Below are 17,844 nucleotides of genomic sequence, written 5' to 3' on the forward strand. Positions count from 1 at the left end.
TACTGCTGTGGACCAGCAGGGCACCACTGGATTCTGGGAAATTAAAAGATTTTTCCACCTGTTTTTAAATTACGACATTATTCTTGTAATATTATGGCTTTATTGTCGGAATATGATGACTTTAATTTCATAAACGAATGACATTTTTGTTAAATTATGAGTTTTTTTATAACTATGACTTTATTCTCATAACATTGTGATTCTTTTTGTATTTGACTTTAATTCTCATAAAATTACGGGTTTTATATCGATATTTTATGACTTTATACTCGTAGTGACCAGTGTTTTTATTTTCTTATGTGGCTCTAATACTCCGTCGTAGCTTTATTCTCCAGTTCCCCCGTATTTGAAAAACTGGGTTAGCCTCAGTTTCAGTTAGTTTACTAATCATGTAGGAGCACAAGGTTCAGAATCACAAAATGAAGACAAAAACCATGAAAGACCTGATCATGAAACCAAGAGCTTTACTAAGAAGTAATATTAGCCAAAACAATACATCATTTAAGGTCTGATTTGACCCAAAAATACAGCATAAATTAATGTTAGCTGACACCAAACAGGATCCACAGATCTAGGTTTGGTTTCCTGGGTTTGTGGATCCATCTACTTCTCTTTTCTTTGTCTTTCGGTGTCTGTAAATCGATAGCTCCGACTGCTTTTCAAACCTGTATCTCCCTCTTTCTTCCACTCAGTGGGCAGAACCATGGTGACTTCCACTAGAGGTGACGTCACGTGCAGACCCTCTATTTTATGATTATTTATTTATTTAGTCTTCAATTTTTCTTTCTTTTTTTTCTCTCTCTTCTTCTTTCTTCCATATTTTATTCTTATTCTAGGAAAATGTTTTTGTACTTTTAGAATGTCAGCCCCTTTTCATGTATTTGGCTGGAACCGTTCAGCCTGAGCATATGTTCCTATATCTGTCATTGTTTCATGGTTTTCATTCTGTATATTAGTACTCTGGAACCATGTGATGTTTTATTATGTTGATTGTTTGTCCAGGACAACAGATGGGAATTAGCTCCTCTGCTAAATCTGCTGCACCCATCTTGTTCTTTGTAACTAATGCCAATACGCGCTGTCTTGTAACTAAATAAATAAATACCTAAAATACTAAAATTATTTTAGCAATTATTCTGATTTACGATGGACAAATGGTTCTTCTAAATTAAAATGAAAAGTGAACAACTTTCAGGACGATTTGGTGAGTTAGATGAGTGCTGTCTTCAAATGTTGTGTTTTGTTCTATAAAAAAACAAACCAAAAAAGAACCCCAAATAATAACTGAAAGCACCCAAATGTAGGAAATAAAACCAGAACTTGTTTATTTAATCAGTTTGTGCTGAAGTCTTTTAAATGATCACCTGTTCAAACTGTGGCTGGTTTTGGATAAAGTCAGTGTGAACAGGAGTGGTGGCATGCTCATATCAGCTCCACTAATGTGTCACTGGTTTCATATTTGAAGCAGATCTCCAGTTTGGTCAGTTCCTCACTTCAGAAACAGTGGCTGATCTGCAGTAAACACCACTCTGTGGATGCTCAGACTCAACTGCAACCGTTATTCTGTTCTGTGAGAAGCAGATCTGAAAGGGATGGATTACTTCTGAGCAAGAACTGGAAATGGAGCTGTGTGACCCTCTGGATCCAAATGAAGTTCACAGGCAGAAACAGTGGTGCCATCTGCTGGACACATCTTCATATGGCGGGACCAGAAAGTCGACTTAGTTTATTAAAAGAGTTGATTTTTGGAGACTGGACAATAAGGGTTAGATCTCATATTAGAAGGGCTGGAAAGAAGACCTACAGGATCTCCATGTTATAGTATCTCTGTACTCATTAGAACACAAAAACAAGTATGTGTTGGACTTGAACTGGGATCTTCAGATAACCTGAGATGCCGAAGATGTAGAGGCAACAACAACAGATCAAGTTAACGTGTATTCTTCATTTTGTACAGATTGACCACAATCTACTCCAGGTCAAAACTGATTTATACACCTACAGTATGAAATATAGTTGAGTGAAAAACTTTGGGCTCTATAGGATATGGGGAAAAACTGTCAGCATTAAAAGACACAACTGTGACGTGTAAAAATTCCACACTCTGTTATTAGTCAGACCCCTTTATTGAGGGTCACAGCATGAAATTCATTCATAAACCAACGTAATAACACTAGTCCAATCAGCAGAAGCACCACACGGGGTGACTTATCAGTTCCATTCAGGAAAAGCACATTAGGTCAGTTCTCATTTTATGTTAAAGCGACACAAAACTGGACCTCACTTCCCACCCACAGTAAAGATACACATACATACTGCACTTTTACAGCCAAATTAAAAACATGGTTTGCAGACAACTACACCTGTACACACTAACCTGTGTCTGTGTGTTATTTGTGTCATGATCATAGATGCTGTTTTTCCATATGTAATGTCTGTTTACATCTGTCTGTGATTCTGTGCTGATGTATTCTGTGCGATTCTATTGTATGTGCTGCTTTTGTATGTTTGGATTAGATGTGCTGTCTCTGTAGGACTGGACTGATGCTTCACTGTTCTCTTTTATCTTTGTTAGGGACCGAGCAGTAAGACGACCAAGAGACAGGTGTGGGTTTTTATTCACCCAAAATTATGCAAAAAATGATTACAAATGATAGTTTTAATAATTAAGTATGTAAAAGAGGTCAACATAACAGAACTGTACACAAAAATAATAGCAACTAAGGCTGAGAACAAGAACTGATGCACCACACAAACTGACAAAAACTGACCCAACAAAATGAGACACAGTGGGAGCATATATAGAGGTTTGGTCAAACCATTAAACAAAAAAAGAGAAAACTAAATGGAAACCGACTAGAACTACATACAGCTGAAGCTTTGATAACATTAAATCCCCCCCATGACAGATCTACCCACAGATGTTCAATGATGTTCAAGTCTGGGACTGTGAGGTCTGTTTCAAAACCTTCAGCTGCAGTCTCTGAGGTCGTCCATGGTGGATTTACAGATAGGTTTCAGATCATCATCCTGTTGGAAAATCCATCCTCTTTGACACTGTTCATTTGTCAGATTTTGCTGCAGTGGTTTTGATTTGATTGTTTGGATTTTCTTTGGTTTGGAGGACAGACTACTGCTGTGAAAAATTTGTCATCAGAGAACAACAAACACTAGAAATACAATAATGAAGAGTCTAAAAGCATAGTTTGAGTGGTTTGAAGTGTGTCGATTTCTATTGTATTTACCTGTTTCATATATTCAAGAAGAATAAGATCAAACCTCAGTTTAGGAGTTTGACTTGATAAATAGAAACACATACACAACAGATCAATCAAACAGCTTCCTCAGCTTCTGCATCTTCTCTTATTGGAGGAAATTGATATGTGATCTGAGATCTGTCTGCAGAGGAGTCAGAAGACAGAGACCCACATGACCTCTGACCTCTGACCTTCAGCTCCACTGTTTTCCCTCTCAGGGTGACTCCCTCTCTGATGACTTTACATTCATATCTTCCAGAGTCGTCCTGTTGGAGGTCATTCAGGGTCAGACTTAAGTCTCCAGTTGTCCATGGGTCTTCATTCATCTTTGTTCTGTTTTCGTATTTACAGTGCTGTTGACCAAGTTGAGCTAACGTCTTCTCATACACATGGACATACATGTATTCATAGACATTAGTATAGTACCTCCACTCCACTGTGGCGTCCTGAGGCAGGTCAGGGGTTATGCTGAAGGGCAGCAGGGCCGACTTTGCCCCCTCCTCCACCTCCACCTCTTGAACTGGGAGGAAACATGACATCAACACAGGACAGTTTTTTATCATCAAATCTTCAATGTGGAGGAAAATCAGCCTCTTTAAAAGGAAAAGATTGAATAATTACTCAGTTTAAGTAATTTGACCAGGAACAGCAGAGAAGGCTGATAAGATGACTACACTCAGAACTCCATGGTTGTCTAAATTGGCACCAGGGACACAGAATGCTACTGTCCTGGGGCCTCATGTACAAAGGTTGCGTATGCACAAAAATGTGGCGTACGCCCTTTTCCACGCTCACGTTCAAATGTACAAAGAAGGACATGACCGTGGAAATATGCAGTCCTCCACGCCAACTTCATAGCTGCCGTACGCACATTTCTAGTGCTTTTGAACCATTGGCGACACTTCGAGGTGATACTGGGAAACTCTTAATAATGTGAAAAATAGGACAAATGGCCCTGTAGCTTATGGGTCAAATTAAAAGCTTTGGGAAATGTATCCAGATGCCATTTATTCTCACCCAGTTCTGTGTATTTATTATATTACAGAGATAGTCCATGTTTTGCTCATATTCCAATCAGATCTGTAAAAAAATCAAATTCCAACTTGATATCATTGATACTTACTGATTTATTGGATCAATCCACTTCCTATCTCTTATAATGGGAAAATTTTTCAAAGTGGCACCAAATCCAGAATCAGATCCGGATCCAAATAATTTCAATACCTTGTGTTGACATCATCATAAAGAAGCTGTATACCAAGTTTAAAGTCAATCAGAACTGGAGTTTGGGAGAAGAAGAAGATTAAAATGTTTTCCCCATAAGAGCCCATGTTAAATTTTCCATAAGTTCCCGGATCCAGAAGAAGATCCTGATCAGCATGTGGACATTATGTTTTGGTCATCTCCCCACTGCATGATGACAATAGCTTACGGCCTATCGGCCAGTAAGCTACAAAAGTAATTCCTCCGATTGATGTGCACAGCAGAGATACACAGATGAACAATGAACACACTGGCACATCATCCTACTGCCAGAGCAGCCCCCCCCACCACCACCACCACCAGAACTGGACCCTGGACCCATCACTGCCAATCCTGCCATCCGAATAGGATGTGATTTCAGCCACACGAAGAGACAAGGACACACAATTCACTTGTTGATAAATACATTTAATGTAATATTAATGTCTGTGGGAACATTTATAAGTCGATCCTGGCACTCACTGATGCCGCCGATTGCCCTCACGATGTCCTCTTGTGACTCGGGTGGGCACAGGTGTGGACACAGCCGAGGAGGGGCATCAGCAGCTGGCTGTTGGACCAGAGAAATCCTACGGTCTGTGACAGGCTGAGACTGCGTCTCACCATCTTCTGTCTAAGTGTCTTTTGGGAAATAAATAATAATTGCTATATAGTGATCATAAGGAATAGAAATTGGGGGTAGGAGTACATAAGTTTTTACTTCTTCCTACTCTTTTTGGAGCATGTATAATTTCACTTCATTTGTTATTATTATCATTATTATTATTATTATTATTATTATTATTATTATTATTATTATTATTATTTTATTTATTTATTTACTATAACTATTATTATTTATTTATTCATTTTGTTGTTTGTTGCTTATCAATCATTTATGTATAGTACTTGTATATTGTTGGCTAATTTTTGTTTTGATTTCACTGTTGATATGTTCAAAATAAAGATTTCATTCATTCATTCATTCATTCAAATAAATATAAATAAATAAATAAATGGAGTGATTAAAAATGAGTCAAAGTCTTTGATTTCCTCTTTGATGTCGTGGCATGATTACACATAAACCTTTATCTTGTTTGGCTGTGATCAGACTATTGTATGACCTGTCATGTCGGCTCCCAGACAGTGTCTGGATTTTTGTCTGTCTTGTCTGTCTTTTATGTTGTCTGTCATTTCCTGTTTTATTTTGTTAAGTTTTCCCTCATGTGTCATGTCTGTTGCCTTTACTTCCCTTCCTTGATTGTTTCACCTGCTCCTGATTACCTGTCTCCACCCTGATGTGTTCCACCTGTGTCTAATTGTCTTCCCTCCCTCTTGTGTATTTAAACCCTGTGTCTTCCCTTGTTTCTTTGCTACACTTGTGTGCTTATTCACCAGCGTTTTTGGATCCTGTCAGTCTGTCTGCCCGTTGTGACCTCTTTTGTCTACCGACCACCGATTCTGCCTGTTCCTTATCTGCCTGCTTGTGACCTGGTTTGTTCATCCGACTTCCGATTCTGCCTTTTCCCCTGGTTACCTCAGCCTCCAATGATTACCTGTGTGTTTTGACCCTCGCCTGGATTTTGACCGTGAGTAAGCCTGTCCCTCATGTCCCGTTGCCTTCTGTTTTGCTCCCCCGTGTATGACCTGGCCTGTTTTTTTGACATCCCTCTGTTTTGCCCTAGTCGGGTTGCTGTCGGGATTACTCCGGCTCGGCTGTGCTGACCGCCCGCTGACCCTGCTCACAGCCCGGACATCGAGTCCAGATACCAACGCCTTCACAGACGTGTTAACTATTCTGTATTGTTTTTTTCCCCTGTGATTGTGTTTAATAAACACTCAACTTTTTATCTGTTTACTGGTCTTGCATTTGGGTTCAGGCTTTGTACTCAGTCCATTACATGACCAATAGAATGAACTAATATGTGAGTTACACAAATACTAAATATATGTTTACCTTGGGGATGATTCGAGTCACCCCAGTGAGAGCAGTGTCACTCACAATAGCGGTGACTCTCTGCTCAAACGGGGTGAGTTTGTCCCTTTTTTTTCTCCTTCTGCTTGTTTTGGCCCCCACTTCATGTCCACTTTGACGTCATTTGATCATGCAGAGAGGGGAATCCCATCTGAAGACCCTGTTTATACTAATTTGTATATTTAAATGTGGGTGTGGAGAGGGAGGACTCTGGTACTCCAACATATGCAGTCAATTCCACGCTGATTGGGATGTACAAAGGAAGTGTGCTTGGACTCGGGCGTACGCACAGTTTTATTCATCTGGATTTTTTTTTTTTTTTTTTGTGCGTACGGACTTTTCTGGATTTGGGCAAACACCAGGTTTCAGTATGAAATCCACACAAGTCTTTGTACATGAGGCCCCACGTGAGGAAGGAGGCAGAGTTGTGGCAGATGATTGAGAGGTACAGACTAGACTTGGGCTCTGGAACCGATCTCCTCAAGGGTGGTGAGACTTTTTTTTTTTTTTCCTTATTCAGGAGTTGTTCAGGGTTAGAGGTGTGCAGAAGGTGTGGGGTTACTCCCACCTGCTCTGCCCTCTGGTAGAACTCTGGCTCAGTGGTTTTATGTTGGAGTTCACCCCATTGAATGAGAGGGCTGAGCTTCAGTTCAGGGAACAGGTTGTGACTGTTGTCTGTCCCATGTGTACCCTGCCTTCTTGGAGTCTGTTGGTGGTGTGCTGGAAGGCGCTCCCCTCAGGGACTCCACTGTTCTACTGAGAAACTTCAACATTCACATGGGCAATGACAATGAGACCAGGAGGAGTGTGACTGGGAGGAATGGTCTGCTGGATCTGAACCTGGGGTTTTTCTATTATTAGACCTCTGTACTAGACACAGTCTGTCTAGAACAAACACTTTGTCACAACAGTGTAATTAAGAACATGCCAATGGAGAAGCTGGACAGGGACATGGATGGATGGATGGATTATCCAGCCTGATGAAAAATACTAAAATATATATAATTAAAATCTGCACCATGAGTAACTCCACATTGTGCTGTTTGGGATTGTGCAGGTTAGACAGGGAAGGGGGAAAGAAGGGCTCAGTATTCTAGAACTAGGAATGACCTGTGTCTACAGTACTGACCTTGACCTTCAGACGCACTTGTTTCCTCCTCAGGATCTGCTTGTCTCTTTTGTAGACGGTGCAGGTGTAGGTGTAACTGTCCCAGCCTGTGGGGTGTTTCAGGGTCAGACTGAGGTCTCCAGTTCTCAGTGGGTCTTCTTTCATCTCTGTTCTGTTTCTGTATTTATCGTCTTGTTCATTAGTTCTGTCAGAGCCGTCCTCATTCACATGGACCTTCCTGGCACCATAGGCCATCCACTCCACTCTGACCTGACTGACGTCCTCTATATGAAATGTGGTTTTCCAGGGCAGCAGGACAGACTCCTCCCCTGAATCCACCTCCACCTGTTGGACTGAGAACAACAACCATACCATCAGACAACAGTAGAGGAAAACATCTGCCATGGATACACTTCTAAATGATGATCCAATCAGCAGCAGAACAAAGTACTTATGTGTGTGTCTGAAGTTTTTTGTATGTTTACGAATGTCATCAGGATCAGAGCAGTTCCATTTCAGTCTCAGAAACTGCTCTGCTGGTATGTTATCTGTCATATGTTTGGGATGACTGCTACTATCTATGGTGTCCACAAATGAGCTCGAGATGATCGTTCACGCTTTTGTGTCTTCTCGCTTAGACTACTGCAACAGCCTGTTTACATGCTTAAACAAGAAGGAGCTGGCCCGTCTACAGTTTGTCCAGAACTCTGCTGCCAGGCTCCTGACCCGCACAAACAGGAGAACCCACATCACTCCCATCCTTAAATCCCTCCAATGGCTCCCTGTTCTATATCATCTTCATTTCAAAATTCTGGTGCTAACTTTCCAGGCTCTACATGGCCAGGCCCCTGCATACATTGCTTCCCTGATCCAGCCCTACAGCTCGACTCGTAGCTTGAGGTCTTCAGGACAGCACCTGCTGATGGTTCCACGCACCTGTTTTAGCACACGCGGTGACAGGTCTTTTAAAGCTGTGGCACCACGTCTATGGAATGACCTGCCTCTACACCTACGGTCCATGGACTCTGTAGAGAGCTTTAAGAAACACCTCAAAACCCTCCTGTTCAAAAAGGCTTTTTAGTCTCCTACCTGACCCAGGGCCACCACAGACTGACTACACTCTATGTATTCATCATAACGTACTCCATGTGTCATCCCCCCCCCCCCCCCCCCCCCCAGTCTCTCTATATCTCTATCGCTCTCTCTTTTCTCCTCCTTTACTCTCTCTCTCTCTCTTTAACCCCAACTGGTCAAGGCAGACAACCATCCTTCAGGAGTCTGGGTCTGCTAGAGGTTTCTGCTGTTAAAGGGAAGTTTTTCCTCGCCACTGTCACCAATCACAAGTGTTTGCTCCTGAAGGATTCTGTTGGGTCTCTGTAAACTTGATTTGATTCTGATTTGAATCGATAAAGCACTTTGTGACTCTGTCTGTGAAAAGTGCTCTATAAATAAAATTTACTTACTTACTTACTTACTAAAATGTCTTTTCAACAGATGTGTGAAGAACTCCAGTTTCATCTTTATATGTGGTTAAATCTAGATAACTGATTGGATTTGCTCCATGCTGTATTCACAGGTGGTTTCCTAAGATGTTTGTGGATTTTGGGGAAATAATAAATAATAGGAGTGACTCAATGAGGGTTCAGCCAATAACCACACTCCTTTTTTATGATCCAGTTTGATCTGAAAGTAACTCTCAGGATATTAAACATCAGTAAAGACAATGTCGCACAAGGAAACTTTAACCAACAAACCACAAAGTAAAACGAGAATTAATACAAGTGTGGCATTCCATGAATTCCAGTTTATACAAACGTGTTGAAGAAGTGGTTTCAACAATCTGAACAGAAAAGACCAGAAGGAATGAAAAGAAAGACTGACACTTCTGAAGGACTTGGAGGTTTTTTGTGTCCCCCTAAGAGAGGGTGAGCAGAATTCAGTTGGTTCTCTTAGTCTAGAAGTTCACCACTAGGTGGGAGTAAATATCACAAACTTCACCTTTAACGCATCAGTTTTTAACGACACTTTAAACATAATTTAATGAACAACATGAGAGGAAACATTATTTTTGAAAACAGTCACTAAAAGGTATTGAGTTGGAATTCCACCTCATTTTTCATGGCACACAGTCTTATATCAGACTTTATAAAAGCATAAACCTGCTGGTGGTGGCCTTTCTCAGACCAGGTACTCTGGCTTCCTCCCACCATCCACACACATGCATTTTTATGGGTTAATTGGTGAGTCTAAATCATAAGAATGTAAGAGTGAATGGTTGTCAGTCTCTACATGTTAGTGATGACCTAGACAAATATTCAGAGTAAACCATGCATTTCCTTGTTGGTAGTCAGGCATCCTGACCCTGGCATCTCTGCAACCCTCCAGAGGATTCAACAGTTTGGAAAATGAAGGAATATTTCTGTTGTTGTGTCAAAGCACTGTAGAAACAAACCCATAAGTTGATGCTATCATCCTGATCTACATAGTGTTAATGTGAGACTTGATGTAAAATATTTGACAAATTCTATTTTACTTTGGAATGTCAGGAAAAAATAAGTACTTTTTTCAGAGTTTTGAAAGAGAAATTTATGGCATTTAAATACTAATGAATGCTGCAGTGTTTTTGGTTTCCCTTGAGCGCACTGACCTGTATCTAGAGGACTGACCCATGTCTAGGATGGTGACTCTAAGAAGGGCTCAGTATTCTAGAACTAGGAATGACCTGTGTCTACAGTACTGACCTTTGACCTCCAGACGCACTTGTTTCCTCCTCAGGATCTGCTTGTCTCTTTTGTAGACGGTGCAGGTGTAGGTGTAACTGTCCCAGTCTGTGGGGTGTTTCAGGGTCAGACTGAGGTCTCCAGTTCTCAGTGGGTCTTCTTTCATCTCTGTTCTGTTTCTGTATTCATCGTCCTGTTCATTAGTTCTGTCAGAGCCGTCCTCATACACATGGACCTTCTTGTCATCCTCATCTGTCCACTTCACTGTGACCTGACTGACGTCCTCTATATGAAATGTGGTTTTCCAGGGCAGCAGGACAGACTCCTCCCCTGAATCCACCTCCACCTGTTGGACTGAGAACAACAACCATACCATCAGACAAGAGTAGAGGAAAATATCTGCCATGGACACACTTCTAAGTAATATTTGTTCAATCTGTGTTGAATCATCAGCAGAACCGACTGCTTATTAAACTGTTAACTCGTATTCTCAGTTCAACTACATTTGACATTTGTGTCTGATAATCCAGGCGCCTTTAGTTTTCTCATCTTCTGTCTACAGCACTGACCTTTGACCTTCAGCACCGCTTGTTTCTCCTTCAGGACCTTGTTTTTGTTGTAGACGATGCATAAGTAATTGGCGGCGTCCGAAGCCCTCGGGTGTTTCAGGGTTAAACTGAAGTCTCCAGTTCTCAGCCAGTGTTTCTTCATCTCTGTTCTGTTTCTGTACATCCGGTTCTGTTGATCAGGTTGGCCAGAGCCGTACTTATGCATAATGAGCTTTTTGTTGTCTAAGTTCTTCCACATAACGCTAATATGTCTGAAGTTCTTTGTCAGGTGAGCTATAGTTTACATGGCAGCAGGACAGACTCCTCCCCTGAATCCACCTCCACCAGTTGGACTGAGAACAAACAAATAAAAAGTAGACACCTCATTGGCTGGCCTGCTGTAGTGTGCTTTATTCCAACATAATCTCATTATGAACCAAAAATACTGTGGACAGCATTGTCTTAGAAGCATGGCAGCTCATTAAATGAACACCCAAAACTGTGTGTGTCTAATATGCAGGTACTGAAAGCACATTGAAGAGCTCCAGAGTGCAAACAAAAGGCTGCAGCTGCACTGGTTCAGACAAATGTTCCATGACAAATGTTCCGGCTCAAATACATTCTCCTAGTGCTAGCAAAGAGCAGGTTCACAACAAGGACAAGTTATCTGTCTGAGGAAAGACAAACCACCTGTCTACTTACATCCAATTGGGATATTCATATTTGTCTGTTTAGACGGGGGGGTTTGGCCCGTCAAAGGGTCCAATCCAAACCATGGGATGAATTTGCGAACATCAAATGTGTCAAACTCATTTTAGTTCAGGGGATACATACAGTCCAGTTTGATCTCAAATGGGTCAGACCAGTACAAATACACTGTTGTCAATGAAGTTGGAACAATTCAGTTTTGGGACATGTTCCTCTTTTTATTCCCATTTAATCACTTTTGACCCAGTACAATGATTACATACTATCAAGATAAATCACATTTCACATGAAAAAATATTTTATTCTAATTTTTATTGGAAACAGTGTAATAACATTATAACTTACAGATGGCAATATTCCACCTGTTCCTAAATGTCTTGTGTGTTTGTAAATCCACTGTGATCTGTAAGTTGTAATGCACATGTGTAAATGATAAGATGAGACATAGTATTGTTGAAATTGTATACTTACTTTTGTGGTTGTACAGGGTTGTTCAGGTTATTCACATTTTCATTATGCAATTTTACATTTTTCACACTAAAACAAAGACAAAAACCTAGAGTTGATATTATTTACAGTGTTATTATGCTATTATTTTACTGGTGCAGCCTGATTCAGATCAAATTGGGCTGAATGCGTGTGACACCCCTGGTTTAGACACAAAGGTTCAGGTGTTTTAATGCCTCCTCTACTATTGTGGAAGAAATAAATCTGCTTCATGTGGTGTTGATGTGAAAGGTGAGCACATGGTCTGTGTCTTATGACTGTATCATCTGTAAGTTTGTTGTGTACCTTAAATATTGTGGTCCAATTGCTGTTGATGGATAAATGATTAGAACTTAATTTTTTATCAATGTCATTTAAAAAGGTAGTGAAGCAGTTTAAGGGGCTCTCACATCAGAGGTGTTTGTTTGCTTTGAATAGACCAGTTTGTTTTCCTCTGATAATCTGGTTCATTTGGGGACGTGTGAACATGTCAACTGAACTTGAATGTTGGAACCCCTGTCAAATCAAAACTGAGTCCCCGATCAAACATAATCCCCGAAAAAACCTATTCCCACAAACCGATTCCCCAATCGAACTGAGCCGCCAACTGAACTGAGTCCCCAATGGAACCAAGTCTACCATTAGGTATGAAAAAGACTTAAGACACCAGTTTGACTGTTGTTTTGTCTGTGTACTGTAAAATTATACACATTCTCTGAAGCATTTGTCTGATCAGTCCACTGTGACTCCTGACTGTTGACCTCCTCAGCAGCGACTACACAGACACACATTACAATCACAAACTTGGTATGTAGGTTTCTATATGTATGAGTGACAGACTGCTTCTATGATCACATGAGACAAAGAAAAACATGATAAAGAACAGCACAATGGGTAATATAGGAACAGATGTGACATACCTGGCAGAAAATACCCGTGAAAAATAAATACAAGTCCAAATACAAGAACAGCAAAGACAACCAGGAGAGCTGTGGCCCAGGTTGGAAAACCACCTGTGGACGTCAAAAAACACCAACATAAACTCCAGCTAAGACATGATCGTATGATGACGTATCAATCAAATCCTAACAAATCTTTAAAGACATTATCAGGTACCCTAAAACCTGCTTTATATGAAGTTGAAAAGAAAGATGTGTATTATTCTGTGTACCTGTTTGACAGCTGATCATATGAAAGAGCCAGAGTTGATAAGGTGGAGTACTGACTGTAGTACTGAGTAGTGATAAGTAGTATTGACAGTAAGAGTATTGAAAAGTGTCTTTTCTACATTAGCATGAAATGGCATCAGGACATGGATCTCCATATTTAATGTTTTAGACCCAGAAGTGTGAGCTGCAGAAGAAGGTGTGTGTTTTCAGACTGGAGCTGTTTCATGTGGTCTATCCCAGCACTGACCTTGGACCACCTGGAGCAGGACTTTAGACCTCAGGACGTCTCCTTCCCTGTAGACGGTGCAGATATACACACCTCTGTCTATTTCTGTGGGGTTTTTCAGAGTCAGACTCATGTCTTTATTCATCTCTGTGCGGTCACGGTAAAACCTGTCCTGTGTTTGAAGATCATCAGCTTTATTCTGGTACACATGGACCACCACCAGTTCTGGATCAAAGTGAGTCCACTCCACTGTGGTGTCTTCAGGCAGATCGGCTGAGGCTTTACAAGGCAGCTGGATAGACTCCGCCCCCTGCTGGACCTCCACCTCCTCCTCATCATCTGACAGGAAAACAGACCACAATGATTAGAACATACAATAAAGCCCTCTAGAACTTCAACAACACACACTATTCACATAAATGGAGAGGAACAATAACAATCCAAGGTGTGTTTTCAGCAACAGATTGACCAAAAGTTCAGTTGAACCCTTCATCCTGAACCAGTGACAAAATGGAATAATCCAGTCAGTAGCTTCTGTGCATAAACAGTCAGGGTGAAGTGGTACATGTTTGATGAAGGTTGTGCTGTGAAGAAAACAGAACTGAAATGAGCTGAATACAAAGACACATGTACGTGTGACCTCTGACCTGTGTCTACTGTAGTGGGTGTGGTTTATATCTGACCTGTGTCTACTGTAGTGGGTGTGGTTTATATCTGACCTCTGACCTGTGTCTACTGCAGTGGGTGTGGTTTGTGTCTGACCTCTGACCTGTGTCTACTGCAGTGGGTGTGGTTTATATCTGACCTGTGTCTACTGCAGTGGGTGTGGTTTATATCTGACCTCTGACCTGTGTCTACTGCAGTGGGTGTGGTTTGTGTCTGACCTTTGACCTGCAGCTGTACTTGTGTCAGTCTCCGTTCTTTAGTCTCCTTCCACTCGGTTTCCCATTGGAGGTTGCAGGTGTAGCTGCTGCTGTCAGACAGTTGTGGTTTCTTCACAGTGAGGCTGAAGTCTCCAGATTCCAGAGCGTTGGTCTTCATTGACGTGCGCTCACTGTAACGGTATTCCTCTTTCACATCGTCACTTTCGTCTTTAAGCAGGTGGATGACTGTTTGGTTGAGATCAGAGCGTCTCCAAACCACTGAAGGAACCTCCGGTAACATGCCAGAATACCGGTAGGGCAGCAGGACCGACTCCATCCCCTCATACGCCTGCACCACTACAGCCAATGCATGCTGGGAAACTGAGGACAGACACAGAAACAGTGTGTTCATCTGTAAATGGGACCAGAAGAACCCAGGTGAGTCCTCCTCAGTTTCCTCCTTCTGATTGTTGTTGATCATCCTTATCTGTTCCACACTCACATAAATATGGCTGGGATTTTCAACCTGAACTTTTGTCAAATTCGTCCTGTCATAACATACAGGGTGTGATTTGTTGGGATCAACCCCACCCCCACCCCCGTCTGGTTGCCACATCCCTACTTCTGCTGAATGAATTTCATCCTTGGGGGGGGGACAACTAACTAATGTAAATCCCATCAGGTTGTGTCAGTTTTCTTCCTCCTATATCCTCCAATACTGACACTAACGTTCACCTGAACTCAACTGTCACAGTCTCAGAATTCATGAACGTCCCCATGCACTGGGGCACTGTAAAGGGGGGGTAAATGGGACAAATTTATGTGGCCCAGCATTTGTGTGTCCAGTGGATACAGGTTAGAAGTTGTGAAAATTTCATTTAAGATCCACTGTTTAACAGAGGAATAGAACCAGAGAGTTGGACGTTGAAAGTACACTCTAAAAAATGATATGCTGGCTCAATGTAAAAAATTGATGTAACAATTTCCATTAATCTTTTTAAGTTATTTCAATTTGGCCATATTTGTGTATATGCCACAAGACTTCTCTAGTTAGACAAACTACTACTTCAGTACTAACAACTTGATTTGCTTTGTACTCTGTAAGCTAAATTAAGTCAAACTAACTTAGTTTGAATTGTATCATAACTACTCCATTTAGTTATACTGATTATATACCTAAGGAATAACTACAAGTGTTGATAAACAGGAAAGGCATTGTTTGGCCTGTGGCTCTGACTCATGGTGCAGTTCTATAAAAATACAAAAATAAACACAAAAAGGCCAATAAACATTAACATGCACACATTAACTCCAAATTAACACCAACACCACAACCCTGCTGAACCCCTGCACAGAAAGTAACATTTTTTCAACACTATACCCAATACCCACAATGCAATGCGGCAAACATGCCAATATATATACTACAATTTTAAATTAGAAAGGAGTAAAAATGTATTATCTAGTCCTTGCATAATTGAAACTACTGTTGCAGAAATTCAGGGCCAGTTAATAACCATAACACCATTCCGCTTCCGTAAAACAAAATCTAACAGACTAATGTTATGGTGGAATTGCTACGTCAATTAGCTAAAAGTCTTACGTTACTAGCTTAAATGTTACCACCTCTAGCTGAGGAAAAGACTTTAGTGTGGTGTAAAAAATGTTTTGTCATTTGTGTTGATAGTTATTAGCTGTTGTGAATAAAACAAAGTTAAATTCTGCTTATCCAGCCTTAACGTTAGTGAAGTTCTGTGTAAAATCATGTTTCTCTTCCTTTTCTTTCTGTGCTTCCCTCCATTTCTTCTGGCAGGTGCGGTCTGTCAGTAAAACATATGAGGGGCCATGTGGGACATTATTCAGAATAACCATTCACACATGCATATGAAATGCACTCACACACACATTGAAAACGCACACATACACATATGAAATGCATTCACACCCGTGTGCACGTGTGAAAGCTAATTCTGAATTATGTCCCATACGGCCCCTCATAAAAACATCTTCAGGCTCGTCAGCTTTGTACTCAGCTTTTAGAGGAAGTTTATACGATTTTGAAGCTGTCCTAAACTTAATATACTTCTATGTTAAATTAAGGCAGAAATGTCTGTTCAAATTGATGTTACTAAGGCTGTTTTCCTTATTTTTCATTTAGACCAACTTAATAAAATAACTTATCAACTGATTACAAAGTGTATATGTAACAAACTGAACTTTTTAAGCAGAAAAAAGCTTAACTTTTTTAAGCTTAACTTCCTAACCCATGAATCATCAAGTTTCACTTTGGTTTCACGCCAGCATTAGTGGACGTTAGTGATGAACCGCACCCCCACTTATCATATATTACTGCCCCCCCCCCACTCCCCGCCCCTCCTCCAACAAAAAATATAAACATATCCTCCCCTGTTTTTTTGACAAATTGTACCCTGATAACATAAATGTGATTGTTAGTATAAATTCATTGTCTGGACTTTGTTCATAAACAGTAGATCAGTCACTCAATCAGTGACCAGTGGTTTCACTCTACAGTTATTTTCTTCATATTAACAATGAAATTAACTCTTTTCTTGTTCCTTTATCTGCCTTCAAATTATCCACAGTTGGTCTTTTTTCCTCTCAGAAACATAGTCTGTGAAACATTTGATATATTTGAGTAAAATGTCCCAAACCCCTCAGAGTGCAGTAACAGTACAGACCTGTTCCAGCAGATGACACAGAGGAGGGCTGTTTATGTTTGTCTTACCGTGGATGAGGATCACAAACACCACCAACACTTCCATCTTCCTGCACAAAGTCCACAGCTGTAGTTTCATGTCCTTGTGCCTGATCTGAACCAGGCTTCAGAAGCACACAGGTGTCACTGCACTGCTTCCACTCAGTTCCACTGTGGACTGGTTCTAGTGATGGGCAGATGATATGAGAGGGTGCTCACTGCAGAACCCACCCTGTACCACTGACGCCCATTCAACCAGGGTTAATCCCTCCCCCGGTTCCCCCTACAGGTTGAGTCACGCCCATTGACGGACTTCCAGAGCTGGCATGCTCAGGGCAGCAGTAGATTCGATGAAGTGGAAACGGATAAACTTCAAAACCGAATATGACTACAGTTTTACTTAAATTTCATGGCTGTAAGTTACGTGATGTAACATAAACATAATTAAGTGTTTAAAATGTTTTTCTAGGTATATCTCGTTATGTCGACATAGACATTAAGTTATTTTTTTTCCCAACTTTATTGAAAACATTTGAGTATACCGTACAAAAATTTGAACAAACAAGATGTCAAAAGGGAGAGAAAAGCATTTGAACATACAGTTTAAGAAAATGATGAAAGATACAAAGCATAATATACAAATAATAGTATAAAAAAGTAAATAAATAAATAAAAATAACAGATCTAACAAAAATATAAAATAAATAAATACAACAGAGAGTTCAGTCAATATTAAATAATTGTTTATAAATGGCAAGGGTGTTAGAGTTTTTTTTGTTTTTTTTTTTATGGATAATTCTAAAGATTTAATATAATTTTCAAATTC

General features: G+C 40.6%; 1 protein-coding gene across 3 annotated transcripts; it reads right to left on the minus strand.

The window, feature by feature from the left end:
* Positions 1-762: 762 nt before the first annotated feature.
* On the minus strand, positions 763-17,255 carry LOC115417127 (uncharacterized). 3 transcript variants are annotated; one of them, XM_030131123.1, is made up of 5 exons: positions 12,965-13,057; positions 10,872-11,203; positions 10,324-10,656; positions 7,605-7,935; positions 763-3,779 (listed from the first exon to the last, which is right to left on the minus strand). In XM_030131123.1, exons 2-5 carry the CDS (start codon positions 11,107-11,109, stop codon positions 3,332-3,334), a joined length of 1,350 nt encoding a protein of 449 aa, XP_029986983.1. In that variant the 5' UTR covers positions 11,110-11,203; positions 12,965-13,057; the 3' UTR covers positions 763-3,331. The 3 variants fall into 3 exon arrangements, with proteins under 3 accessions (XP_029986983.1, XP_029986986.1, XP_029986985.1); XM_030131126.1 differs by lacking the exons at positions 763-3,779; positions 7,605-7,935; positions 10,324-10,656 and adding exons at positions 13,461-13,778; positions 14,324-14,683; positions 17,049-17,253 and having other exon boundaries at positions 11,010-11,203; XM_030131125.1 differs by lacking the exons at positions 763-3,779; positions 7,605-7,935; positions 10,324-10,656; positions 10,872-11,203 and adding exons at positions 12,587-12,819; positions 13,461-13,778; positions 14,324-14,683; positions 17,049-17,255.
* Positions 17,256-17,844: the final 589 nt, after the last annotated feature.

This window comes from Sphaeramia orbicularis, chromosome 3 (assembly GCF_902148855.1).
Source record: "Sphaeramia orbicularis chromosome 3, fSphaOr1.1, whole genome shotgun sequence".
Lineage (NCBI taxonomy): Eukaryota > Metazoa > Chordata > Actinopteri > Kurtiformes > Apogonidae > Sphaeramia > Sphaeramia orbicularis.

What these genes read in the sequence shown, in the direction of transcription:
- LOC115417127 (XM_030131123.1), bottom strand. Translation starts at nt 11,109, where the DNA reads ATGTGGAAGAACTTAGACAACAAAAAGCTCATTATGCATAAGTACGGC. An exon ending in AGCGGTGCTGAAGGTCAAAG is followed by an intron (nt 10,657 to 10,871) that starts GTCAGTGCTGTA and finishes TGTTGTTCTCAG; the next exon opens with TCCAACAGGTGGAGGTGGAT. An exon ending in AGTGCGTCTGGAGGTCAAAG is followed by an intron (nt 7,936 to 10,323) that starts GTCAGTACTGTA and finishes TGTTGTTCTCAG; the next exon opens with TCCAACAGGTGGAGGTGGAT.